Source organism: Syngnathoides biaculeatus, chromosome 14, assembly GCF_019802595.1.
Source record: "Syngnathoides biaculeatus isolate LvHL_M chromosome 14, ASM1980259v1, whole genome shotgun sequence".
Classification (NCBI taxonomy): Eukaryota; Metazoa; Chordata; class Actinopteri; order Syngnathiformes; family Syngnathidae; genus Syngnathoides; species Syngnathoides biaculeatus.
This window is the reverse complement of record NC_084653.1, coordinates 17,223,390-17,251,163: the sequence shown is the minus strand read 5'-3', so window position 1 is coordinate 17,251,163 and position 27,774 is coordinate 17,223,390. Positions and strand designations below refer to the sequence as shown.

The following is a 27,774-nucleotide window of genomic DNA, read 5'->3' as shown; positions in this document are numbered from 1 at the left end:
GGCGGAAAAAGGCCCAGCAGTGACTCCACTTCCTGAGAGTGCTCAGGAAGAACATTCATGTTGTTTGCAGTCATATAATGACAAAAATGGCTTTTAATTTTTAATTTGATTGGCAAGTAGAATAATGGTCAACGAGTTCACTTCTAGCACGTTATGTTGATCAAGTAAAGACGAGTGAGTAAGAGATGAAAAGCTGCAGAGGGACATTGTGGGAAATCACCTGACTTTGGGCTCAGTTTGGGTTCTCCTTCCACTGGTTTGGCCACATTTATATGCCAATAATCAAAACATGAAGCTATGAAAGACGAGAGGAATATTCCCACTGTTGTGGTTTCATTGATACATTTAACACTAACGTGATTAGTATTCGATAGCTAAATCAGTTTAACGAGATTATTTAAAAAAAATTAGAAAGTGATTATAACAACAGGTCTAATTCACTAACAGGGCGAATGCACAAATTAGTGCTTAAATTGTGTATATTTTGAAAGACGATAACCAAAAGAGCATACTATCTTTCCGAGCATATCTTTTATTATTTTGAAATTTATAACCAAGATGGTTGCGTTTTCACTCGTGTGAGTATTTGATGATTTAAACAAACCTGAAACCTGCTTAACCTTTTGTGTGTCACCAGCAAATTTTTAGCGCTCATATGGGTCATATCCAGAGGGAGGAAAAACTGACAATTTAAATTATTCTTAACTGTAAAAGTCCTACTTGGACTTTGACAAACTGATGACGTGGGCAAAAGGAATACACACACAGGAATGTAATATTTATTAGAAAGTCTATTTTATTTTGTGTTCTATACTCAGATGCAACACAGGTTTCAGTAAATGAAACAAAAACAGAGACAGCTCAACAAATACATTCTATCTTGAAATTGCTTTGGTTTGTTTGAGGCAGTGGATCAAGAAGTGCACTTCATGTATTTGCGTTCAAGCAGTTGCTAGCAATTTAACACAAGACTGGTGTACCCATTTTTTTTTTTTCGTGTGTGTGTTTGTGTTGTGTGTTCTGTGGCTACCGATGATAGGACTAAACGGGTATGAAATGACATTGAAACGAACAAAAAGAAGCCAAATGGTGAATGTGGAATGTCAAACACAACATGAGAAGCTTGGGTGAAGTGACTCGTGCAAGTCCTGAATGTACGTCACGTATTTTACCGCCTGCTCAACTACAAAACTCCTCTACGAAAAAAAAAACCTGACGACTTGACTGTACAAAACGAAATGCACATCGATACCATCTGCAAAAACAAAAAGACTTTAAGTAGCACCAGTAGATTGGGGAAATAAAAACAAAATTCATGCGGCAAATGGTGTTGCTTTTCATTTGTGATGTAAAAAAAAAAACAAAACAAAACAAAACAAAAAATGAATCGAAATGACCAGCCCGAGTTATTGGGGCGGGGTCGAGTTCATTTGTGTGGAATCCAGTGCAGCCTCCATTCGTACAGTATGACCAGTGTGGCTTGTTCTCCTCAAAACAGGTAAAGGCTGGCCACGGGTGCAATCCGTCTCCTATGTCCGCAATGAAGCGATGACCCCTTGGTTGATGGGCGCTGGGGAGAAATATGGCAAAGGTCAGATTTTCAATATTGTTTGGCAATGTACAACAACTTAATCCAGCTAATGTTGCTGGCTGTTGATCGTGCAAGATTTAATCCGAGGTTTACAGTAATTGTACTCCTATGACATAGTGTACTTGCAACATTATGCGTGCTTTGACTGGTAACACTGTGATTAAATAGAAATTTGACCCATATGCAAATGTGAATGCAAAACTGAACTCAATTTAACAAATGTACTGCACTAGATTTAAAAACCAAAATGTTTAAGCTGCTGCAATAATATGCACTGAACAATTCTGTGTCCTGTATCCAGTTTCTGGGATACATACATGTTTTTTTTTTCTTTAAAAAAAATTGAATATATGCATTTTTTAAAATGAAAAATGATTTTTTTTCCCTTTGAAAGTTATCCAACTTTTATTTTACAATTTTTTTTTCCTGAATAGCATATATATACAATTCATGTACAGCTCATATTTTACATTATCGGTATGTTTTTACATTTTTTCAAAATATATATTTAAATATATATTTGATCAATTTTTCAGAAAAATATAGTTTTATGACTTTTTCTAAAAGCCTATATACAACTTTTATTCTGGCATCATTATTCCACCCCCCCAAAAAAAAATCTATGCTGAATGCATAACTTTGCCGTGAATTTTTTTCTCAGAAATCAAAATTTTCCTTTCCTCCTACTTTTTTTTTCCTCATGTTAACTTGAAAGCGTGTTTGGGACCTTCCTTGAAAATGAATAAATCCTACCAGAGGGGAGACATCCTACCTGGTTTTCCACAAGCCTTTGCACACTCTTCATGTGAGTCGAAGCGATTCTGGTTTCCGCCGCAGCCTCCGTACCAGAAGCGTGCGCAGCTCTTACTGGGAGCGTCGTAGTGCCACTTGAGGACAAACTTGGCACATGTGCCCTCCTCTTTGGGGAGCTGGCAAATGTCCAGGGCTGTGGAGGCCGCTGTTGAATAAGACACATAGATAACAATTGTTGTCAGTCATTTCAAGTCAAAAAATATTTTCCCAGGAATGCGGGAATAACGTGTCATCTGTACATGAGACAACGTGCATTCAGCCATATCAATTCTAAGGGATCTAACCTGGAGCTGGGTGGAGCTCCACCTTGTCCACTTGCTGCGCCTGAGAATTAGGCTCTGGCACTGGAATGGCACATATTGTAACAAAGTTAATAGTTGTCAAACATTTTCTGGAAATGATCTTTGAATTGATCAGCACAAGATAGAGGACCAGAGTATAATATCATCTCCTCAATACACGTTAAAATATTCAAATATTAAGGCAATTTCCTTTTCTATTTTGCTGTAGAATGGAAGCCTTGATTTATTTGTGAATTTATCCATCTATCCATTTTCTTCACCGATTATCCTCACGGGGGTCGCGGGAGTGCTGGAGCCTATCGCAGCTATCATCAGACAGGAAGCGGGGCACACCCTGTACTGGTTGCCAGCCAATCGCAGGGCACATGGAGACAAACAGCCGCACTCAAAAATCACACCTCGGGGCAATTTAGAGTCTCCAATTAATGTTGCATGTTTTGGAGATGTGGGAGGAAACCGCAGTGCCCGGAGAAAGCCCACGCAGACACGGGGAGAACATGCAAACTCCACACAGGTGGGGCCGGGATTTGAACCCGGGTCCTTAGAACATAGAACGATTTGCAAAGGATTGGCTTCCATACCCGTCTGTGGTTTGTCCAGCGGCGTGTCTACTGGAGCGCTGATGACGTGGCTGCTGATGATTGGTCGCCGCAGTGCTGACTCTGTCAGCGACAAAATGACAAATGTTCAACTTCAGGCAACGTCACATTTGGAGCGCCTTAACGATGACGCAAAAGGCTTGAGGACTTACTGGTGGTGACGATTCCTTTATGGGTGGCGAGCACGTGGCCGTCAGCGCCGTGGCCCGTCACCACGGCGTGGTACGTCTGCCCGCTTTCCAACTTGTCCACGGAAAGCTCGGAGGCCGACACGTTGGTTTTGATGGCCAGGGCGTGGTCGTGCAGTCGCGTCACCGTCACTTGGAAGTAGACAAAGTTTTTGGGGTCCGGGTTGGTCCAACGCAGCCTGAAGCCATTTCGGGTCACGTTTGACACGTGAAGCTCGTCACTGTCGCCTGACGAGCCAGAAACATTTTAGTGTGGAGATTAACGAGTTTGACCTAAGATTATGAAGCAACAGACACTTGTGCTAAGATTTCTTTTTTTTTTGTATTTTTCATCTATTTCTGTAATTTAATACCAAGCATTTTTTTCTCAGATTTTACAGTATATGTATTTTTTTTTAATCTAGTATGGTTTATATTTAAATTTACATTTTGTATTTTTTCAATAATTATATTCCTACTTTCTCTTGTATTTTTATCTAGTTTTTCTGAACAATTCCATTTTGTAAATATCAATGCATTTTTACAGCTTGATTAAAAAATTTCTTCATATATTTTCTTGGAAAAATGTTCTTAAAATCTGATGTACAGGATGTCCCAAAAAATGTATACACACTTTAAATAATGATATTAGTCAATTATTTTACATCTTAAAAATTATTCAAATTATAATAAACAAGTTTACAATTATTTAAAGAGTGTATATATTTATTTTGGGACGCCCTGTATTTTTTGGTCATATTTTTGTCACAATTTGTAATATATATATTACATATTTGTATTTTTTTCATCAGATATGTTTGCTTTTTTCCAGACTACAACTGACAATATTTTGCGACATTTTTGAATTTCAAAATATTTTGTATCAAATATATTTTCAATTAGAATCTATTTTTTATTTATTTTCCAAGGATTTTGCAACTTTAGCATTCTCTCTAGTGTCAAATGTATTTTTTTAAATAATTTTGTTTTACACATTTCTATTTTAGTCTAATATTTAGTTTTGTTACAGTTCTGAGATTCTTGTAAAAATAAATTTATTTTTCCCTCCAATATTTATAATTGTCCTCTAATATTTATGTATTTGTTGTTTAGTTGTATACTGTTGATTTTTTTTGTACAATATTTGGATTCAATTTTTCCAGTGTCTATTTTTGTCACTTTTGCCATTTTTTTTTAAAATAATTACATTATTTTTCCAATGTTTTGGTATCTTGATACCTTAACATTTGTTTCTTTATGGTATTTTTTTTTTTACTATTAGTGTATTTTTGTCCAATATTTTGTTCTGGTAATGTATGTATGTATATATATTTTTGATTTTTTATTGAATCCTTATAGAAAGAAACATTTCTACATTGAGAAAGGACCATCCTGTACCTTGGTGCTTTTCTGGATGAGATTCTTGTTGCTTTTCATGATGTTTCTTCTGATTCCTGTCAACACAAATGTCGTGTGAAAAAGTGATGAAGGTGAAGAAATTGATTAGGATAATGAAAAATAAATAACATAACTCACTCCTGTTGGTGTACTAAAGTGGTAAAAGGGTTCTTTAGGGGCTGGTCGCTCTGGAACCACTTGCAGTGTTTGGACACTTCGGGGGACATGTAGAAAGCATTTTCAACTGCAAGAGGGAAAGTAACAGTGGTATTGGAAAATAATTTCAAAAAACATTTTAAATCCTCTTAGAATAAAAAATATTACATGCAAAAAAATTGGATCAATAAACAAATAAAATCCATAATTATGAAAAAAATACACAATTTACAAGTTAGAGTTAAGGTTATGTTATGTATTTCTGGATATGCTACTACGACTTATTATATGTAAATATTTGGGAAACAGAAAATAAGATACACAAATGGGGAAAAAGGAAAAACAAACATTTACAAATTCAAATATTTGATGAAACAAAATTGAGAAATTAAATGACAGAATATTTTTAAAAAAAGAGTAAATATACATCTGTAAAAATTACACAAATTATTAGTTAAAAATACATTAATAGTGTGAAAACTTACTGGTGATGTACTTCGGCAGCATCTGTCCAAAGGTGAGCAGGTGCTTGTCGTAAAACTGCGAGATGGTGTCCAGTCTCTTGAAGAAGACGTCGGAGGGCTCGCTGGCCATGCGGGCCAAGACGCGGCTGTCGCCGGCGCTCAGCTTTTCGCCGATGCCAAAGATGACCAAAAAGTAGCCTCTGCACTTGACCTCGGTGGCGATGTGCACCAGCCGCTCCTCGTCCTCCTCAATGCCGCCCGTCACGAAGAGCATCAACACCTTTCGGGGACGCTGCAGGGGCGCCTTTTCCAATACGTGCTCCACCGTCCACTCCGCGGCGGCTGCCAACGAGCGCCCGCCTTCCAGCTGGGGCGTCTTTTCCAGCAGGAACTTGACGATACCCTGCGCCGACTGGTGCTCGGTCAAGCCGATGTCCACGTGGACGGGTGTCTTGGTCTGGTTGTGGAGGAACTGGTAGGGCGCTTGCTGGACGACAGCCACTCTGGCGTGGTGAGCGGAGGTCTCGGGGCTGGAGGACACCTGGAGGTGCTCCACCATATGCGCGATGTAGCGTTTGATCTCGGTGAAGACGGCGGGGTACGTGCTTTCCGAACTGTCGATCACGAAACCCATGTCGATATCCACGTCGGCAACGAAGGATCGTCTGTCTCGACCGGACGACGGCGGCACATAGTCGCACATTTGGTCCGGAGCGCAGATGTCTGGAAAAGATCAATGTCAGTTCTCGAGATGGGTGCTTAAAAATTACTTAGCCCACCAAGCAGTGCCATCATCACCAAAAGCATAGTACGCCTAATTGTCCATCATGATTCCTAAAATCTCCATTTTAATATTATTTTAAGAACAAGATGTAAAGCACTGTAATGGTACCTTGACTAACGGGTGACCTGACATTTTTCCAAGATACCGTCTTTAAGTTGTGAGCAAAAATAGGACTTGCATGTTAGGTAACGAATGAACAATTCTAGCAAAAAAGACTAAGGTTAAGGTGTGTACTGGCACTCCGTTATGCATTTCTATAAAACTGAACGTAAATTACATGTTGTGTAGTTAACAAACTCATGTAATGCTAACACGTAGCGCCAAAGGTCAAAAATAGCCCAACAAAATTAGCATTGACGCTGATGTGTTACATAATCCTTCAAGCAACAGATATTCGGCGGTGCAGCAATGCATGTACACAGACCGATTTTACACTGTCGAATGCCATTTTTAATTAATTAAAAAAACATGCTGAATAGAAATAAAAATCATAATTTCAGTGCAAACTAAAGATCTTGAATAAGGCCTCTGGTGATCAGTGTGAAAAATGCTGACATAGTACATAGTTGAAGTATTATAATTTTAGGGTTTCCCTCCACATGTTCCAATGAACGTGCTCCTCTGCACTGAGATTTGTTTCCACAGATATCAGGCTGTCCTTTTATGTATTTTCTTGTTTAAATCAAATATTTTGAACTTAAATGTTAATATTTAAAAATTTCCATCTTTTTTTCTCTTAAAATGTGCATATTGGTGTCAAAGGTATTTTAATTTTAATTTGATGAGATTCTTTAATGCGCTTACCAAAACAGAGATGACAGTTCATGACTTTCCTCATGACTGAATCGAACTGTGCGCTTCCCGGGTTTGGCAAGACGATGACTTGGGCCAGTGCTGTATTGTTCACCTTTTAGTGGAAAAAAAAAAAATAGATGTATGGATGGAGAGATGGATATATGAAAAAAACAAAGCAACGCAAAAACCAAAACACAAAATAACCCCCTCCCAACAAAAGAAAACCCCAAAATAAAAAGACAACACAAAACAAAAAGACAAAATGACTGCCAAAACCCCAAACAAAGCAAAACAAAGCCGAAACAAAATCCCCCCAAAAAAAACAAAAACAAAACAACGCACAACAGCTGAATCAAACCAAATCCATACTAAAACAAAACAAAACAAACAAAAAAAACCATCAAACCAAAAATCCAAACCCTAAACAAAAGAAAAGTCAAAACAAAGCACAAAAAAAACAACCTCAAAACAAAACAAAAAAATCCAAGGCAAAGTGGGAACAAAAAAACAAAGACAAGCCTCCCAGCTCCCCCCCGCTAAAATAATAAAAACAAAATGTTTGTGCCTTGTCTCAATCAAGCATGAGCGTTACCTGCAAGGCTCGACTGAGTGCTCTGTCGTCACTCCTGACCAAGAACAAGGTGGCGATGCCGGCGTCATGGAGGCGCATCGCCGCGGTGGTCACCGCCTGCGTGTTACCCACCGAGCCGCCCACGAAGAAGACGGCCACCTTCCTCATAAGGAAGCCGCTGCGCACCCTCTTGAAGGTGTTCTGAGCCACGAAGCTCATGGCTGTCTCCAGGCTGCGCCGCTTGTTGGTCTGCAGCGTCTGCAGGCCCTCGACGCGCCGCAGCAGCTCCCGCTTCTTCAGCGCGTCGGCGAAGCGCACTTCGGTGGTCACCTCGCTGTTGTAAAGGGCGAGGGCCACGCGGGCGCCCCTCGGGCAGTTGCTCTCAGAGATGGTGATGCCGCGCAGCATGCGCAGGACGGCTTCGCGCATGTTGTTGAAGGCCGGCCGGCCCACGTCGTTGGACGCGTCCAGGGCGAAGGCCAGCTCGGTCGGGTACAGGGGACACTCCTGCTTGCCTGGGGAAGTAGACAGACGCGGGACTCTTGAAAATTCAAGATAACCAATATCAAAGTGGAAAAGGTCGTTTTCGGGAACTTACCATAACAGCATGCTGTCAAAGAAATGGGACAAAAATGAGTGAGATGTACAGTACATTATGCAGCAGGGATTGTCACAAGTGCGGTAGAAATCCCACCAGGGGTACACTGGCCCACTCTAGGGGTACTTAAGAATCACTCAAAGAAATGCTCAATGCATATATTTATAACTTTATTTTAATCCACTACATGTGTCAAGTATAATTCAGTTATATTTAACTTTCAAGAATATGCTTTCATGTCATATTGTATAAATGCTTGTTGGCAAATATTTATTGTTATACTTTTAGTTATTAATAGTTATTATTAATTAATTATTACTTATCAATGGCTATTTATTTATTGTTATACTATATTATACTGTATATGTCATATTTCAATTGAATCATTGTCACGTGTACTTTATTTTCCTCGAGTCAAAAATTGTGTTAATGTTTAAACTACACGGTGATCCAGTGGCTTACAATAATAAGAAATATGCAATGTTTAATTGTATTTTATACAATATATATGTTCCGAACATCCGTCCAAAACGAAACCCATACGAAGCGAATAGCCGGCTCAAGCGGAACAATGACGAATGGAGACGAGACGAGCCGCTGCTCACTTGGAGTCATGGAGTCACTTATTACACGCCTGCGCGAACTCATAGCGTCACCGCCTACCTTCGCTCGCGCCACTCCAAATGTTGTTGTTTTTGTAGTAATTTGTTTGCCATGGGCACAAAGAAAGACAGCGGTGCTATCAATAGAGAATGAAAGGGAAAGTTGTGCGAACCACAGTGGATTTAAGTACGGAAATACGTGTCCATTACGGCTCTTGCTAACTAGCATCCTATGGCAAAGGGTTATTCTGTGGCTAAATCGTCATTTTCGACTATCCTGAAGGATAAAAATGGAATAAAGGGCAGCTAATGTTGCCAAAGGAGTGACTAGCATTACAAAGCAAAGGCAAGAGATAGTAGAAGAAATTGACACTCTACTGGAGAATTACGCAGTGAAATCATGGAGGGGCGACTTTGACACTACCTCCACGCTCGAGTCCCTCCGATGACGTCCAATGCCGACCAAACAGGTAAGTGATAAGTTAGGTTTTTGAATTTGGGGGTCAAACGCAGGATGTGCATATTTTTACATAAATTGGAATTAAAACAGCAATGTACTATTTTGAGCTTGGGAACAGATTAAACTAATTTACACGAATTCCTTTGGTGAAATGGGTTTCTGAGGTTGAACAGCTTGGTCTTTGAACACTTCACAGGAACGGATTATGTTCAAATCCCGAGATTCAACTGACAGTGATGAAAATTTTTCCTCCTCCATTATGTTGCTGTATTTTAATGTTAATTGTAACATTTGTACTTGGAATGATATTTTTTAGGTGGCAGTTGGTGTAAAAAGTTAGAGAACCACTGTTAGAGCGCTAAATGTAAATAGCAATACTTAAAGGTGATGAATAATGGAAAAATTTTTGATTGATTGGATGCAAACTTGTTGAGTTTCTGGAGTGCCTAAATGAGCACTACCTCATTTAAAACTTAAAGCAATGAAGGAAATATTTCTACATAAAGCTAGAATTCATTCATCCTAATTTAATCATCAAAATGTATTTTTTCAAAACCTTTAAAATATTTGCTTTTTTAAAATTTGTGTATTTTTTGTCAAATCAGTACAAGCGATTTTGTTGTTTTTGTACTACTGTATTTTTAATTTTGTAATTAAATCATATTTTTTCAAAGAATATTCTCATTATTTTTCTCATTTTTATTTAATATTTAGATATTTTTCAACAACATTTATCAAGCCACTATTTTAGTGTACTTCCAATACATTCTACTTCTTCATATAATGTTTGTATTTTCTTTTTAATTTCTCATTGCACTATTTTAGGGTTTTCCCTCATAGTCTAATATTTCCACAGTTTATAAATATATTTTGTATTTTAATCTCATATTTATCCCCGTAGAAGAAAAGAGCAGGGTGAGCAGCGGCTAATTTGCACTAGTTGTAATTGTTGATCCATCACTGATGTGTTACTTATGACAACTGGCAACAGTTTTGAGTTGAGACAAAAATGCATAGTATGTCTGTCTCCTTTAAAGCTGTCAATGGGAGTGAATGAATTGTTTATGAATTGAACATATCAACTTACGACAATTGTCTCTGATCTTCTTGACGAGGTCGCATTGCTGATAACAAAGAAACAAGACACCACACGTAAACTCGATTTAAAGTAACAAAAGGAGGGATTGGTAAAGGAATACGTACCACAACACCCGGTCCTCTTGGTCCTTTCTGACCCTAAGGCATGAAAATGACAAACACCAATGTTAACATTTGGACAAACACATCAAGATCACCACATTTGGATGAGGTATGCAGATTAGGAAGAATTTATAAATGTTGCTTACGTAAGGTCCCGGATATCCGACCTCTCCTTTCTGTCCTGGTGTCCCAGCATTTCCAGAAACACCCTTGGGGGGAAGCGTAAACACAGTTTTTATTGTCACCATAATGTGACTGCAAAATGTCAATCCTGTATTTTTTTTATTAGTTTCCATTTTTTTTCTTTGACCTGTACATTTGTTTTTTTCCTTTTTATATTAATATTGCTGTATTATCTTTTCCAATGCTTTAACATACACATATCAATAGCATGATTTTGCAATTTACCCTCTGTCCACGATTTCCTCGAGGACCAGGTCCACCCTTTGTTCCTGCGTTACCAGCTTCTCCCTGCAGGGTTAGAAGAAAGGGCAATGCAATCACGTCGTTAGAGACCAGCTATGTTATTTAGTAGGGATGTAAATGTATTAGTACGGCATATGTATTTCGAGCACAAAACATTCAGCAAGTTTTAAAGGCGTAACGATTGGTTTAAGTCCCCTCGCTGAACATGTATGAATTTTGACGACGTCCTTACAACTAAGGTACATACACTACGTATTGAACTGTGACCTTTGGTGTCCCGTTACACTCCTACAGTCTACTAGTTTAGATGAGGTACAGGTAAAATCAATTCATTTTTTTATTTTTTCTCATTTAGGAGTCAGTGTTTTGCTTACCTTTGGCCCTGGGAAGCCTGGAAAGCCTTCATCACCCTAGAGATGCAAAGGAATATTTCCAGTCAAAGTCAAAATTATATATATGAAAATAAATACGTTTTCCCCCCTTCACTGTCTGAAATGAAATCAAACTGAAATTTTCCTATTTTACATCGCAAATAGAACAAGTTTAGTCTGATTTCATGTCAGAAAGTGGGGGGAAAAAACGTAATTTAAAAAAATATATAGGTCATGTAAACATTTGATTTCAGCTGTATTTTAGGTTTATGTTGCATTCTTTGACAGTATCAAACCCATACTGTACTATATATTATAATAACAGTCATTTTCAAAAGGATGTTTGCAGTACAACAAGGTGACAGAATGAACTTACCCTTCGTCCTTTGGGCCCTGAGATGCCAAAGCCATCTCTGCCATCTTCCCCCTTCAAGGGAAACATTCATTTGAGCTTCTGTATCTGTAATCTTTCAGCAACATTACACGTTAAAAAACACAAAAACATTCTTACAGACTCTCCACGCAGTCCAAGGGGTCCAAACACGCCTTTAATCCCTGGATCTCCAGGCTCTCCCTATGCATAGAATCAACCCCACGAAAGAGCAGGATGAACAGATATTTTTTTTTTCAAGCTAAACATTTCTCATCTGTTTTAAGTACGTATCTGAAAGTTTAATCAAGATACAGTGCTATTTTCTTTTGTTCTGTCTGCTTAGCAGTGATGTTTTCATATGGTGTTTTCCTCCAATAGATTAGAAGTGTGCAGTAACTTGAGAGAGAGCAAGGCTTGTAGCCCTGCGTGTTTAAAAATTAAACAAGGCTGTCGCGGAAAAAGAACGCAAAGCCATGCCAACATTGTGTCCAGCACCTACCTTGCGACCGACTGCTCCTCTTCTTCCCTTTTCTCCAGAAGCACCTGGGCGTCCCCCAGGACCCTACAAAGGAAAAAGGTCCCCACATATAAAGACCTCACTGGCTATAGTACTTGTAAATATACTGCACGGTGCATCCGAAAAGTATTCACTTTTTCCATATTTTGTTATGATACAGCCTTGTTTAAAAAAAAAATTCAAAATCCTAGACACAAAATTTTGGAAAAAAAGTTAAGTACTGTAAATACCTTGTAGATGGATTGTTACACATTGACAATTGATTTTTGTCAAAGAAGAGATCTATCAGGCTTTCTTACCCTGGGTCCAGGATTTCCGTCCTCTCCTCTGGGTCCCGGTGCACCATTTGGTCCAGATGGACCCTAGTCAAGAAGACAAAGAAACAAATGTGACAATGCATCAGATTCCTCTATTTCAGAGCGATGCAAGACATTTTTTCATGGTATATGTGATTTAAATGGAATCTACAGCTGCGACCAGTGACGAACAGACAAAATGGTTGCTTCAAACCAAAATGGCAGACATCCCTTTCAATTTCTTGTAGTGGGTCCTGGAGACTCTTTCGCATGTCCTCTTTTGATAGACAGGTTTATCTCATACATACAGGGGGATGATTGTTTTTCTTCTTCTAACTTTCCAGATACTGTCATTCTTACATCTGGATTTGAGCATTCACAAAACATTCACCAAGAGGGCTTACCCTGGATCCTCCGATTCCAGGTTCTCCCCTCACACCTTCAACTCCTGGTGGCCCCGCATTACCCTTGAGGAAAACAGTAACGTGTTTGAATGAGGTCACGTCATTCTCCCTCATCATATCCCCCCAAAAATACTCACAGCTTGTCCTGGTGCACCACGTCTCCCATCAGCTCCCTAATAAAAACATCTGAATGAGCACAAAATCACCGTATGGCAGAACCAGTGAGTGGTAAAATGTGTTACCCTTCTTCCTGGCTCTCCAGGTGCTCCCTTGTTTCCGTCCTCGCCGGGCTCACCCTAGCATTGAACAACAGTTAACAGTTAAGAATGGAAAGTGTTGCAAAATACGTTATAAACTGTATTCACTTGCGATTTCCAAACATTCAAAGTGACGACAATTTGCATTTGTGGAGCAGATTCAATCAAGAATAACATGAAGTACACACAAATGATTTGCTTTTGTGGGCCACATCAAAGTATGTGGTGGGCCGCATCTCCCCACAGGGCCATGAGGTAAAATCAAAACTAATGACTGCACACTTAATTGTACCAACACAATGGTTGGATTTAGTGTATGTATGTTGTGTGTGTGCGTGCATGTTTGTTATAGGTGTTTGACGTGGGTTTTAGTGAGGATTTTATAGTTTTAGATAACGGCAAGGAATTTCATACTTCATGTTTTAGCACTGCTATAATGAATGACAACTGTGGGCCTCTGAAGCTCTTTGAGACTCTTTTGTGATTAGGGGCTATGCAAATAAACCTGACTTGGCTTATGTAATGTGTTACTGATCCACATATGTGATTAGGGCGATTACCGCTGGTCCAGCATCACCAGGGTCTCCTTTGGGTCCAGCTTGAGCGTTATCCCTTCCACTTGTACCCTATCAAGAGAGAAATACCAAAATCAATAGCTGTAAATTGTATTTTACTATAAAAATAGACATATAGAATCATTTGAAAGCGTATAACATAAACTGTTCACACAACTCACAGGGTCTCCTCTGATTCCCATTTCTCCCCTGTCTCCTGCTTGGCCTTTGATTCCTTTAGGACCCTAGAAGAATTCAAATAAAAGATGTCAGATGGGAAATATTGCCTGGGAAATAATAATAATTAAAAAAAAAAAATCCATTACTCACTCTTCTACCAGGATGTCCTCTGTCTCCTGAGGGCCCAGCCACTCCACTCTTGCCCTGAAAAGAGCCACAGAGATCCAAATTCATTAAATTCCATCCATGTAACGATACAATACGATTCCATGACTAAATAGTAAAAGACGTCATTACCTCTTCGCCGTTAATACCGTCCAGGCCAATTTCTCCAGATTCACCCTGTGACATGTCAGCAGTTGGTTAGCATTTTTTAAACACGGCAGTCTCACAGTGAATTTGAAAAGGAAATGGAATCACCTTTTCTCCAGAGTATCCCCGAGAACCCTGAGGAAAGCGTACCAGAAATTATAGTTAGCAAAGAGTAATCATGACATTTTCAATGATAGGCCTACATAGTATTTACATATTGAAAAAAAAACAATAGCAATGAGAGTTCCACTCTGAGATTTGTGCGTCATCAAATTTTTCCATGGAGCGCCCACAGGCATTAAAGACAGCTCAAATCGTTTCAAGAGTTTTGTGTCTAATATGAGGCTCAAATTAGGGAGCAATTAGACCAATAAGACAATCAAATTTACATAACACTTTTTTAACACTGCCTATTTGTCAAAATCTGCCTAAAACGGCTGCTTCAAACCAATATGTGTGTAATGTGTCTTTTTAGTCATGACTTCGAGGCTTTTTTCTGGGTCTAATAATAAACATGCTGATTAATTTTAGTGTCTTTAACCTCAACTGGCTTCAGGTGCTGGATTAAAAAACATCAGACAGAAACATGAGTTTTTGACTATGGGAAAGACCTGCCAATAATAATAAAGCTACTAATTTAATCTCATTTTCATAAAGTTTCAAGTGGGCATTTCTACCCTAAAATTGTTGCCTCAAACATAACTGGCAGACTTCTTGGGTCGTTTCTGGCATGTATCCTTGAGACTTTTTTAGGGACTAATAAAGATAGATATTGCAACCAAATGTAGTACTGCGTTTCAAAATTAAACTAACCTGGCTTCAGGAACTGGAGCTTAAAACAATTAAGAGCACCCAAAACAGTGACTTGGTGATAATAAGTCATTTCAAGATGACCCTAATTCACCAGAACTGCGTAGAATCAATTCAATAATAATTTCCTTTACCTTAAAACCTCTCTGTCCGGGACAACCCTGGAAACCCTGCGTTCCATTCACACCAGGAGGACCTCGCTCTCCCTGTCATTAGAGAATTTAACATCACAGTATTTTAATACATGACAAGGTAGAAATGATAGAATTCAACAACAAAAAAGAAAGGAAAATAAATTGGAAGAAGAACTCCAAATCATTAGTTTTACAGGACTATTAAGTGTACTTATGGGAATGCTGTCAGACGGGGAGCACATGAGATGGGTTGTAAGGCAAAAAGCTTACCGGTCCACCCTCGTCTCCAGGATGACCTTGGCTTCCCGCGCCACCTTGACCACCCTAAAATACAATACAAAAATACAATACAATATCAGCATCTTTTACATTTGTTATTCATGGATGAATGCATTTATTTTTTGTATCAATGGTTACCTTAGGCCCTGAGATTCCTATGGACCCTCGGTCTCCCCTTGTGCCTGTACATTTGCATGGCACTCCACAACACTCCCTCTCTGCAATATTGTCCTACATAATATTAAGAAAACACACCGGGTTAGAGAATATACAGGATTTTGTACTACACTCCACATTCAAATTACCAATTCTTCCATTAGCTCGTAGTCCAAGTCAAGAATGTTGAGTCGTAGGGGTCTGGTGTACCTAAAGCCACGGCCAAATTCCAACAAGGCAGCTTCCTCAAACCTGGGCACTCGTTCCAGCCCGACCAGGATGAAACTGTTGACTCCTTGTCATAGATGGAACAGTTGTGTTTTGATGAATGAACCCCCTTTTTTTATTGTCCATGATACATTATATAGCAACCCGTAATACAGTACATTAGAGGTTTTACCCATCCCACCCACATGCTTTAAACACAATTTTTTTGTAAACCAATCTTTTAGGCACACAATATTTTTGCTTGCATGGAATGTCCAAAAAAATACTGCGATTGTGGTACTATATTAGTGTGTTAGATATGCACCTTCAAGAAGCACACAACATAATGAAGCGGTTGGCTGGTTGGCTCAACCAATGGTGAATCTGCATGTGAGTGTGTGTGCGTGAAGTGTGGCGTTGTATGAATGCGTTCATGCGTTTTACTATTCTCTTAGGGTTTAATACGCGATGAGATGACAGATTTCTGTGATATAGGGAGTTGATCATCAGTCACCTGATTGCCGGAGCTCCTCAACTCGCCGTTTCATTTCAGGATAGGGTGAATCAATCCCATCGGTCAGATGAATAACAACCTGGAATAAAAAATAATAATAATAAAACCCCTCAAATTTCATTTATCTACAGACAAACTGTTCCTCTTCAGATTCAATCTACAGAATGGTTCATGAACACAACTTTTAAAAAAAATACTTTCTTGCTTCAATCCACAAACTATGCATCAGTTCGTGAGCAATCTAGGCATGTCTGCTGAACACTCAGTTGTGCTAAATTTATCTCTCACCCCATATACAGTAAATCATTTGGTCCATGTGTCATGTATATCATGCAAAAGTATTGTTTATTTTTCCTCTAAATTACCGCTCTGTAAGGCTACCAAGAAAGTGTGATTAGCAAGTCTAATGTCATAGCCCTGCCGGTCCCTGTCCTGGCCTTACCGGTCCCCGAGGCGGCACGCACCTGCTGCAATCGGCGGAGGCGCACACCTGCGCCTCATCTCTAGTAATTACGTCCCAGTTATATAAAACCACACATACGTTCTGGCCTTTGCTAGATCGTTGCTTCATGCCTCGTTCCTGCACTCTCATAATCCCGTTCCTGATCTCCCGTGTACCGACTCCTGCCTGCCTACTGACCTGCCTTCTTTGCCTGACGTTCTTGTTACTGCTGCTCCCGTTGACAGCCTGCCTGATCCCTGACCCTGCACTGAATTAATACATTTCCCGAACTGCCTCTACGTCTTCTGAGTTGTGCATTTGGGTCCAAGCCGGTGTTCTGTTTGTGACAGACTAATTGTATTACTGTTGAAGAAAAGAAGGAATTATTAGCTGAACATTAATCAGGAGTAAAAAAAAAAAAAAGCTTGTGGTCCTATATCGATTATCCTGACTAGGGCTATGGGCGTGGTGGTGGCTATTTTAGCTAACTCTGGGCGAGAAGGTGACACCCTAAACTGGGTCACCAGCCACTTCCAGGGGCACATATAGACAATGAATAATGCACAGTCACATTCACACCTTGAGGAAAATTAAGAGTCCTCAATTAACCAAACGTGTGTTTTTGGAACATTGGAAGAAACTGGAGTATCAATTCAAAATCTATACTGGCACAAGTGAGTGGTCCTCAGAACTGTAAGGCAGAAGTTCGAACTAATCGTCCACCATCCTGTCCCAATTGTATAACAATTTATTTAAAATTGGGAGAGGAGGGATACTGAGTGGGCCAACTGAGCCTCTGAAGGGATGAAGTTTGTGAACTGAGGTTTGAGTCTATTTTGAAAAACCAAGAAATGTGTGTCTCATAAACAGACCTTGACAGTATTATCTTGTCTGGTTCTGAATCTGTCGTTGTAAGCTGAGATGGTCTTGCTGTTGAGGACGAAGGGGCCACGTGTGCGAAGAGCTCTAAAGGCATCCAAAAGCTTGTCTGCATCGTCAGAGAAGTCCACCTGGACTGGCTGCCCAGTAGAGTCAACAGCAAGCATGCCGATTTGAATGGAGGGAATTTGGCCCGATGAACAACTGATGGTTGACATTTTGATGATTCTCTGCAGAATGGCACCCATCTTTCCCAGGAGGTTGGTTTGGGCGCTGAAGATATTTTGGGCAGAAACGTCGAACCCCACTAATACCTCAAGGTTGCAGGCTAGAAAAGATAAAATAGTGATATGAAACAGCCACTATTTAGTTCATTATCTTTCATCTTTCATAAACTACTGTTCACTTTTCATTTTTCATTTAACAAATCTCCACTGTGTATGAGTTAAATCCTCCTGGTCACTATGAAATAATTAAATGTTATACTGTTATACACAATCAATACCATCCATCCATTTTCTTTTGCTGGGCATTCCCGGAACACCTCACAAGGGAGGCATCCAAAAGTCATCCTAATCAGGTACCGGAACCACATAATCTAGCGCCTCTTTGTTCAGAGGAGCTACAACTCTAAGCCTCTCCCGGACTGCGCTTATTACCATATCTCTAAGGGAAAGCCTGAATGCCCTGTGGAGGAAACTCATTTCGGCTGCTTATATCCACGATCCATGACGTACAGCTATATTCTACATATAAGTGTATATTCATTATTTATATATTCATGCATATTTTACTCACTTAATATAGTGTATTTAAACATTTTTATTCAAGCTTTTATTGTGCAGTATTCTTTATTTGACTGCAACTGAGATCTCCCATTATAAAAATACATAGTGCACCCAATCATTGCAGTGCTGTTTTTTATGGTGTACGGAGTCACGGCAAAAAATAACCTTTTGCGCCACTTGGATAATAAGTTGTATATCTTTTGCATTTGGGCGGAATTTTATTCTTCTCGTTTGCCCCGATTTCCAGAGTGGTGTCCGATGTCGGGTGTCGGAGCTGCAGTTTGGAGGAGTCCGTGTTTGGCTTTCGTGCAGTGCTATCCATGCTAAGTCATTTCATGCTTTTGATGCTACTGACCAGCTAGGAACCCTGTCTCTTCCGTGCATCAAATTCAGTTTCCTGGATAGCAGAGGAGAATCCTCTGCATTCCTGAATAACACTGACTGTGCTTGCAAATCCTTGTGAGGTTCTGATATCAATCAGAGCTCCTACTTCCAATCGCAATGATCAGAACTCCCAGCTGTTTGAGAGCCGAAGTTTGATCATAGATAGTCAAAATAACTACTGCTTAGCCATATCAGGACTTGTAAGACTTTTGATGTTGTTTTTATAGATTACATTTAAATTTACACTATTTTAATTTCATCTTGATGATGCTTTTTGTATTTGTTTAAACTTTGTTGGCATTTTCTTCATATTATTAATTCAAGTGTATACGCTGTTTGTCCATTATATCATTGGCCACATATCACAGAAAACTTTTATGGTTTTGTTGCACATCTGTCTTTGTCTGTTTATCAATCTATCATTATGGCTAAAAAATAATGCCAAAATATTTCTTACCTTTAGGAACTTCCTGTACACCAACACACAGCTTCCCTTTCACTTCGTCGTCTAAGGTCCCCAGGATTTGTTCATTTAGTTCGGAGAGCTCCTGGATGGTTCTAGCTCTGGCTACGGTGGAGGAATCACTGGCTAGGGTTTCTAACTCATTCTCCATGTCACCCACTCCAACAGCAAAGACTCTCACACCACTCTTCTTTAAGCCAAGTACCGCTGATTTGCTGTCATCAGAAGATGGTCCTCCTGTGATGAGCATGAGGATCTGAGGTGTGCCTTCATCTTTCCTACTGCCCATTCCCTTTGAGAAGTGAACATCTTGAATGTGCTTAATTGCTGCCCCTGTGTTGGTTCTACGTCCCCCTTTATAATCTGCACTCTCAATGGCACTAATAATGTCTGGTTTGTTTTTATAGGTGTTGAGGAAGAACAGATCTGACACGTCAGTGCCATAATGTGCCAGTCCAATCCTTAAATTGTCTCTGTCAGTGTAGAACAGATCTATTAATTCAGCAACAAAAGCCATCACTTTATTGAAATTATCTCTTCCCAGATTTATGGAGCCATCCACCAAAAACACGATATCAGCCTTCTTGGGGGCAGGCAGGCCTTGTGCTGGTTTGAGATAAGACAGAGAAGGAGAAAGGTTGTTTCATTAACTATTTTCGCAGTTATAACAAAGTAGTACTGTGTTGATTTTTTTGTGACACTCACTGGGAATCTCTTCTGGCGTGAAGTCATCTGGGATTGTCTTCCTCAGTCTTGCAACGAACCTGTCACTGATAGCTGGCAGGCCAGGGAACGTAGGAACCTGAAGGACATCTTCTGGGGACTTTGCAATTTGGGTGAGCTGTCTTGTGTCTGCTCCACTTGCTCCAATGCCGATACAGTTGACCCTGGATCCTTTTAACAAAGGCCCATAGAGAGACACATCCTGCGGGGAACGTCCACCTGTGAGAACCACAAGATGTTGGGAGGCCTCCAGTGGACGAACACCAGCAGAGGGCTTTAATTCATTCTGTATGACATATTCAATAGCATCAGCCAGGTTGGACGAGCGGCCTCCCATTTGACGAAGTTTTCTAACGGCCGTGATAACATCTGGCTTGGCATCATGTGAGTTCAGTGAGAACTCTGATTTGACTCGGTCCGCATACTGGACAAGAGCTATGCGCACTTGGTCAGGTCGCACATCAAGTTGTCGGACAAGATTCAGGATAAAGTCACGGATGTGAGCAATACCCGTGACACCTGTGTTGTCTGAGCCATCAATGAGGAAAATTATGTCTTTTCGCCCAACGTCTAACACATCTGCAAAGAGGAATAACGAGAAATTTTTGTTTCATGTTTAAGTAATCATTCAAGTAAAGTCAATTCAATATGGTCATCTTACCCAAGACCACATCTGGCGGGCGATAGCTTTCGATGATATCAATAGCAGATATTGTTTTCACTGAATCAATAAGTCGCTGCTCCACGGCTGGAAGCTGCTGGAAATTGTCAACTGTGTATGCAAGTTCAGGCTTCAAGGAAACTTTCCTCAGCTCGTCTGGGTCTGAATTCCTTGAACCAATGGCGATAGGTGCAACGTGGCTTCTCTTAAGTTGGTCTGCTGGAGTGGTAACATCATCTGTAGATCTGCCACCGGTGACTAGAATCAAAAACTGAGGCACTCCATCTTCGATGCGGCTTCCTGCGGACCTCTGGTAGATGTTTCGAGAGACCCACTCAAGAGCGCGACCTGTGTTAAGACGACTTCCTCCTCTGCTTCGAAGTTGTGTTACAGCTTGGCGGACTTCGTTTTTCGTGGAAAATTCATTGAGGAGAAATTCTACCCTGGCGTCGTCGCTATACTGTACAACTGATATTCTGACCTTATCCAGTCCAACATCCAGTTTCTCCACAACTCTTTTGATCATTTCCCGAATGGAAGGGAAGTCATTCCGTGTTGTACTTGAACCGTCAATGAGAAACACCACATCCCTCTTTTCTCCACCTGTGCTTGGTACAATTTCTGTATAAAGAGAATCCAAGGAAACAATATATGGTAATGATACATTTTACAACATAAGCTAAATAATGATAGAGTACAATAAATAACATGAAAATCAGCTTCATGTGAAAACATGTAGCTACCTTCAAAGACTGGGAATTGTGGGACCATCCTTGCAATGTCATCGTCGGATAATTCCGTAAGCGTGTTGATTACGTTTTCTTGGACTGTATCCAAGCTTGGCACATCATCTACAGTGTAGGCAAAGTTAGGTATGAAGGACACAATCTGCAGATCCTTAGGGTTCACATCCCTGGTACCGATGCTCAATGGAATAACTCTCGATCGCTTCAGAGTGGATGCTGGACGATTGATATCATCTGTTGGAGATCCACTTGAGACGACAACCAGAAACTGAGGTACACCCTCTTGTTTCCTGCTGCCTCGTGCTGCTGTCAGCACATCCTCACTCACAAACTGTAAGGCCTGGCCCAGGTTACGTTGTCTTCCACCCCGCTGCCTTAATCCCCTGACGGAATTTAAAACTTCTTCTTTGGTTGAATATGTGTTGAGATACATGTCAGCCTGCGGATAATCGCCAAACTGGACGATGCCAATCCGGATTAGATTTTCACCCACATTTAGATTCTCCACAACTCTACGGATGAATTCTTGGATGATTGGGAAATCCCGTCCAACACCGTCAGACCCATCTACAACGAAGACGACATCCTTCCGGGGACCTTGTGACTCTGCTAAAAAAAGATGAAAATGGTGCTTTAGTGACATTTTTGGGGGGAAAAAATTTTAAACAATGATTTCAATCGTTTGGAAAAATGCATCCATTAATGCCAGTACCTATTCTGTTATTACTGAAAGAGAATAATAATAATAATAATTAAACCAGACAACAGCATGTCAATATCAAGTACTGAGTTGTTGTGAGGGACTTGGCTGGCTGTGGTAACGAAAGTCTTGGTTACTGATAGTGTAATGAAAGCCTTTGCCCGACTTTGGTGTGGGCAGTGTGGCATCGATTCCCGCTCAGTGATGGTGTTGATATCTGTCCTGCGACAGAGTGGCGACCTGTTCGGGGTGTAGTCTGCCTTCCGCCTGAAGGTAGCTGGGATAGGCTCTGGCTTTCCCGTGACGCTTGTGTGGATAAGCGGGTTGCATAATGGATGGATAACTAAAGGAGACCATCATTTGGATGAAAAATACAATGTACAATTGGAAAAGATTTTGGTGAGAGCAGCACATTGGGACAACTGGTTAGACTGTTGGCCTCAGTTCTGAGGACCAGGTTTAAATCCCGGTTCCGCCTGAGTGGTGTTTCCATGCTCTATCCGTGCCTGCGTGGGTATTCTCTGGGTACTCCATTTTCCTCCCACATCCCAAAAACATGCATGAACTGGAGAGTCTAAATTCCCCTTCGTTGTAATTGTGTCACTGTTGACTGTCTCAATGTGCCCTCCAATTGGCTGGTACCCAGTGAACGGTGTATTCCTGCCTCCTGGCCAATGATACTTGGGACAGGCATCACAATTCCTGCGATCCTTGTGTGGGGAGAACTGGATCAGAAAATGGATGGACTTTGGTGGCGAAGTCAATATTGTGGTAAATAAATAGAGGTGTAAGTAGGGAAAGTGTAAAATGCTGACAAAAGAAGATTACACCTTGTTTTAAATATTACAGTTTAATTTATTCATACTCCTCCAAAATTGAACTCGAGACTAGTTGAAAAATAAATTGTTTGGGTTGAAGAGCTTGCTTACCAGTAGATGTTGGTGTCATGGACACAGCATTAAGCACCCTGCTTTTTACAGAGGGAAGCTCAGTGAAATCAGAAACAGAAACGACATGTCTGGGATCATGTGCCATCTTCTGCAGTTCTCTACGATCAGAGTTTGTAGTTCCGATGACAAACATGAACACACCCAGCTGTTTGAGAGCAGAAGCTGGTGCATCAACACTGTCAGACGACTTTCTGCCGCTTAGCAAGATCAAGATCTGCGGAACACCTTGCGCGCGCCTACTCCCTGAGGAGTTTGTGAAGATGTTGTCCCTGACGTATCGGAGGGCGACCCCTGTGTTGAGCGGTCTGCCTCCTCTGTGTCTGAGCCCTCTGACTGCATCCATTATATCCTCTCTTGTAGTGTACGTGTTCAGATAGAAATTGGCCTCTGCATCTCTGCTGTACTGGACCACAGAGACACGGTCTTTGTCTACGCCCACATTGAGTTTCTCCACCACTTGTTCAACAAAATCGCGCATGGTGGGGAAGCCACTCCTTGTTCCTTCAGAACCATCCAGAAGGAACACAATATCCTTTTTGGTTTCAGCTGAGAAAAGACGGGAGGGCAAAGGAGAAAATGACATTTGCAGAGAGTGACATGATCCGACTACTGATGTTTTTTGTAAAAAGCACTGCCTATTTTCCGTGTCAGTCTCTATTAAGGTACAGATAAACCTGAGTCGAAATCAGTTACTGTGAGTGGTGCGAACTGAGGGCGATGGGACAGCCCACCCGTGCCTAGTAAATGTTGTGCTTGTACACCTACCAATTACTTGCGGCGTTTCTGGCCTGACGTCAACCAACACAGTATCCACGCTGGACTGAAACTGTTGTTGGACACTGGGAAGGTCCGTAAACTCACGCACAGATAGAGCATATCTGGGATCGTGTGCTATCTTCTGCAGTTCTCCGCTATCGGAGCGCGTGGTTCCAATGGTAAAGATCACAACTCCGAACTTTTTGAGAGCAGAAGCTGGTGTATCGACACTGTCAAAAGACCTTCCGCCGCTGAGCAATATTAGGACCTGTGGGACTCCTTCAAGGCGTCTGCTGCCGGCAGAGACTGTGAAGACATTATCCCTCAAGTACTGAAGAGCTGCTCCAGTGTTGAGGGGTGTTCCACCTCTGTGCCTCAACGCTCTGACAACGTCAAGGATTTCACCCTTTGTCGTGTATGTGTTCAGATAGAACTGGACAGCCGCATTTCTGCTGTACTGAACCAGGGAGACACGATCTTTGTTGTCATCCAAGCTGAGTGACTCTACAACTCTTTGGACAAAGTCTCTCATAGCTGGGAATGAGTTTCTAGTGGCGTCAGAGCTATCCAACAAGAAAACGATATCCCGTCCCGTTCTGTCCGCTGTGGTAAACAAAACACGATTCATATTAAGACTGTAAAATGGACCATCTCCTCGAAAATTGTCAACTTAAGTCTGTTTCAATGTTTTTCTTTTAATAACAGAAACCTTTCGTGTGTTTGTAATTGACATCTCGCTTACCAGTCACTCTTGGTGCCGTGGGCGTGGCGGCTTTGAGTACACTGTTAATGTTAGAGGAGAGCTGTTCTTGGACACTGGGGAGGTCATTGAGCTCAGACACAGCTAGAGCAGCACCAGGGTCATGGGCTATCTTTTTCAGCTCGCTGCTATCAGAGTTCTGTGTTCCGATGCTGATTGTAAAGATGCCCTGCTGTTTAAGAGCAGAGGCTGGCGCATCAACGCTGTCAGAAGACTGCCCACCGTTAAGCAGGATCAAGATCTGTGGAACACCTTGCGCGCGCCTACTCCCTGAGGAGTTTGTGAAGATGTTGTCCCTGACGTATCGGAGGGCGACCCCTGTGTTGAGGGGTCTGCCTCCTCTGTGTCTGAGCCCTCTGACTGCATCCATTATATCCTCTCTTGTAGTGTACGTGTTCAGATAGAAATTGGCCTCTGCATCTCTGCTGTACTGGACCACAGAGACACGGTCTTTGTCTACGCCCACATTGAGTTTCTCCACCACTTGTTCAACAAAATCGCGCATGGTGGGGAAGCCACTCCTTGTTCCTTCAGAACCATCCAGAAGGAACACAATATCCTTTTTGGCTTCAGCTGAGAAAAGACGGGAGGGCAAATGAGAAAATGACATTTGCAGAGAGTGACATGATCCGACTACTGATGTTTTTTGTAAAAAGCACTGCCTATTTTCCGTGTCAGTCGCTATTAAGGTACAGATAAACCTAAGTCGAAATCAGTTATTGTGAGTGGTGCGAACTGAGGGAGATGGGACAACACACCCGTGCCTAGTAAATGCTGTGCTTGTACACCTACCAATTACTTGCGGCGTTTCTGGCCTGACGTCAACCAACACAGTATCCACGCTGGACTGAAACTGTTGTTGGACACTGGGAAGGTCCGTAAACTCACGCACAGATAGAGCATATCTGGGATCGTGTGCTATCTTCTGCAATTCTCCGCTATCGGAGCGCGTGGTTCCAATGGTAAAGATCACAACTCCGAGCTTTTTGAGAGCAGAAGCTGGTGTATCGACACTGTCAAAAGACCTTCCGCCGCTGAGCAATATTAGGACCTGTGGGACTCCTTCAAGGCGTCTGCTGCCGGCAGAGACTGTGAAGACATTATCCCTCAAGTACTGAAGAGCTGCTCCAGTGTTGAGGGGTGTTCCACCTCTGTGCCTCAACGCTCTGACAACGTCAAGGATTTCACCCTTTGTCGTGTATGTGTTCAGATAGAACTGGACAGCCGCATTTCTGCTGTACTGAACCAGGGAGACACGATCTTTGTTGTCATCCAAGCTGAGTGACTCTACAACTCTTTGGACAAAGTCTCTCATAGCTGGGAATGAGTTTCTAGTGGCGTCAGAGCTATCCAACAAGAAAACGATATCCCGTCCCGTTCTGTCCGCTGTGGTAAACAAAACACGATTCATATTAAGACTGTAAAATGGACCATCTCCTCGAAAATTGTCAACTTAAGTCTGTTTCAATGTTTTTCTTTTAATAACAGAAACCTTTCGTGTGTTTGTAATTGACATCTCGCTTACCAGTCACTCTTGGTGCCGTGGGCGTGGCGGCTCTGAGTACACTGTTAATGTTAGAGGAGAGCTGTTCTTGGACACTGGGGAGGTCATTGAGCTCAGACACAGCTAGAGCAGCACCAGGGTCATGGGCTATCTTTTTCAGCTCGCTGCTATCAGAGTTCTGTGTTCCGATGCTGATTGTAAAGATGCCCTGCTGTTTAAGAGCAGAGGCTGGCGCATCAACGCTGTCAGAAGACTGCCCACCGTTAAGCAGGATCAAGATCTGTGGAACACCTTGCGCGCGCCTACTCCCTGAGGAGTTTGTGAAGATGTTGTCCCTGACGTATCGGAGGGCGACCCCTGTGTTGAGGGGTCTGCCTCCTCTGTGTCTGAGCCCTCTGACTGCATCCATTATATCCTCTCTTGTAGTGTACGTGTTCAGATAGAAATTGGCCTCTGCATCTCTGCTGTACTGGACCACAGAGACACGGTCTTTGTCTACGCCCACATTGAGTTTCTCCACCACTTGTTCAACAAAATCGCGCATGGTGGGGAAGCCACTCCTTGTTCCTTCAGAACCATCCAGAAGGAACACAATATCCTTTTTGGTTTCAGCTGAGAAAAGACGGGAGGGCAAAGGAGAAAATGACATTTGCAGAGAGTGACATGATCCGACTACTGATGTTTTTTGTAAAAAGCACTGCCTATTTTCCGTGTCAGTCTCTATTAAGGTACAGATAAACCTGAGTCGAAATCAGTTACTGTGAGTGGTGCGAACTGAGGGCGATGGGACAGCCCACCCGTGCCTAGTAAATGTTGTGCTTGTACACCTACCAATTACTTGCGGCGTTTCTGGCCTGACGTCAACCAACACAGTATCCACGCTGGACTGAAACTGTTGTTGGACACTGGGAAGGTCCGTAAACTCACGCACAGATAGAGCATATCTGGGATCGTGTGCTATCTTCTGCAGTTCTCCGCTATCGGAGCGCGTGGTTCCAATGGTAAAGATCACAACTCCGAGCTTTTTGAGAGCAGAAGCTGGTGTATCGACACTGTCAAAAGACCTTCCGCCGCTGAGCAATATTAGGACCTGTGGGACTCCTTCAAGGCGTCTGCTGCCGGCAGAGACTGTGAAGACATTATCCCTCAAGTACTGAAGAGCTGCTCCAGTGTTGAGGGGTGTTCCACCTCTGTGCCTCAACGCTCTGACAACGTCAAGGATTTCACCCTTTGTCGTGTATGTGTTCAGATAGAACTGGACAGCCGCATTTCTGCTGTACTGAACCAGGGAGACACGATCTTTGTTGTCATCCAAGCTGAGTGACTCTACAACTCTTTGGACAAAGTCTCTCATAGCTGGGAATGAGTTTCTAGTGGCGTCAGAGCTATCCAACAAGAAAACGATATCCCGTCCCGTTCTGTCCGCTGTGGTAAACAAAAAAAACATTCACTGTATAACATAAACTCTCATCACGATTCATATTAAGACTGTAAAATGGACCATCTCCTCGAAAATTGTCACTTAAGTCTGTTTCAATGTTTTTCTTTTAATAACAGAAACCTTTCGTGTGTTTGTAATTGACATCTCGCTTACCAGTCACTCTTGGTGCCGTGGGCGTGGCGGCTCTGAGTACACTGTTAATGTTAGAGGAGAGCTGTTCTTGGACACTGGGGAGGTCATTGAGCTCAGACACAGCTAGAGCAGCACCAGGGTCATGGGCTATCTTT

The 27,774-nt window shown here is 41.6% G+C and overlaps 2 protein-coding genes across 3 annotated transcripts in view; one reads left to right on the top strand and one right to left on the bottom strand.

Annotated features, from left to right (window-relative positions):
• Window positions 1-773: 773 nt before the first annotated feature.
• Window positions 774-27,774, bottom strand: col6a3 (collagen, type VI, alpha 3). Of its 2 annotated transcripts, XM_061841368.1 has the most exons (45): window positions 27,641-27,774; window positions 26,878-27,471; window positions 26,068-26,658; window positions 25,335-25,928; window positions 24,525-25,115; window positions 23,792-24,385; window positions 23,006-23,572; window positions 21,374-21,982; window positions 20,631-21,251; window positions 19,952-20,548; window positions 19,241-19,852; window positions 17,605-17,939; window positions 16,291-16,369; window positions 15,719-15,864; window positions 15,552-15,644; window positions 15,405-15,458; window positions 15,135-15,206; window positions 14,299-14,325; window positions 14,176-14,220; window positions 14,029-14,082; window positions 13,881-13,943; window positions 13,705-13,770; window positions 13,130-13,183; window positions 13,025-13,060; window positions 12,888-12,950; window positions 12,487-12,549; window positions 12,170-12,232; window positions 11,809-11,871; window positions 11,674-11,724; window positions 11,301-11,336; window positions 10,909-10,971; window positions 10,647-10,709; window positions 10,504-10,536; window positions 10,388-10,424; window positions 8,239-8,250; window positions 7,662-8,155; window positions 7,079-7,181; window positions 5,512-6,213; window positions 5,009-5,114; window positions 4,871-4,926; window positions 3,458-3,721; window positions 3,288-3,368; window positions 2,689-2,748; window positions 2,364-2,549; window positions 774-1,570 (listed from the first exon to the last, which is right to left on the bottom strand). In XM_061841368.1, exons 2-45 carry the CDS (start codon window positions 27,398-27,400, stop codon window positions 1,530-1,532), a joined length of 9,663 nt encoding a protein of 3,220 aa, XP_061697352.1. In that variant the 5' UTR covers window positions 27,401-27,471; window positions 27,641-27,774; the 3' UTR covers window positions 774-1,529. The 2 variants fall into 2 exon arrangements, with proteins under 2 accessions (XP_061697352.1, XP_061697353.1); XM_061841369.1 differs by lacking the exons at window positions 26,878-27,471; window positions 27,641-27,774 and having other exon boundaries at window positions 21,374-21,985; window positions 26,068-26,816.
• mlphb (melanophilin b) overlaps window positions 8,241-27,774 on the top strand; it is a 93,523-nt gene continuing 73,989 nt past the window's right edge. The window contains exon 1 of the mRNA XM_061841392.1: window positions 8,241-9,310. The gene's annotated coding sequence lies outside the window, so the exon portion shown is untranslated. The remainder of the gene's footprint in view (window positions 9,311-27,774) is intronic.

Bases quoted from the DNA above. Each gene is read 5' to 3' on its own strand.
- col6a3 (XM_061841368.1), bottom strand. From the start codon at position 27,400: ATGAGAGACTTTGTCCAAAGAGTTGTAGAGTCACTCAGCTTGGATGAC. The intron at 15,459-15,551 runs GTAACCATTGAT...ATTGTATTTTAG, and splicing joins TAGGAATCTCAGGGCCTAAG to GGTGGTCAAGGTGGCGCGGG. The intron at 13,061-13,129 runs GTAACACATTTT...TGTTTTTATTAG, and splicing joins CTGGAGAGCCAGGAAGAAGG to GGAGCTGATGGGAGACGTGG.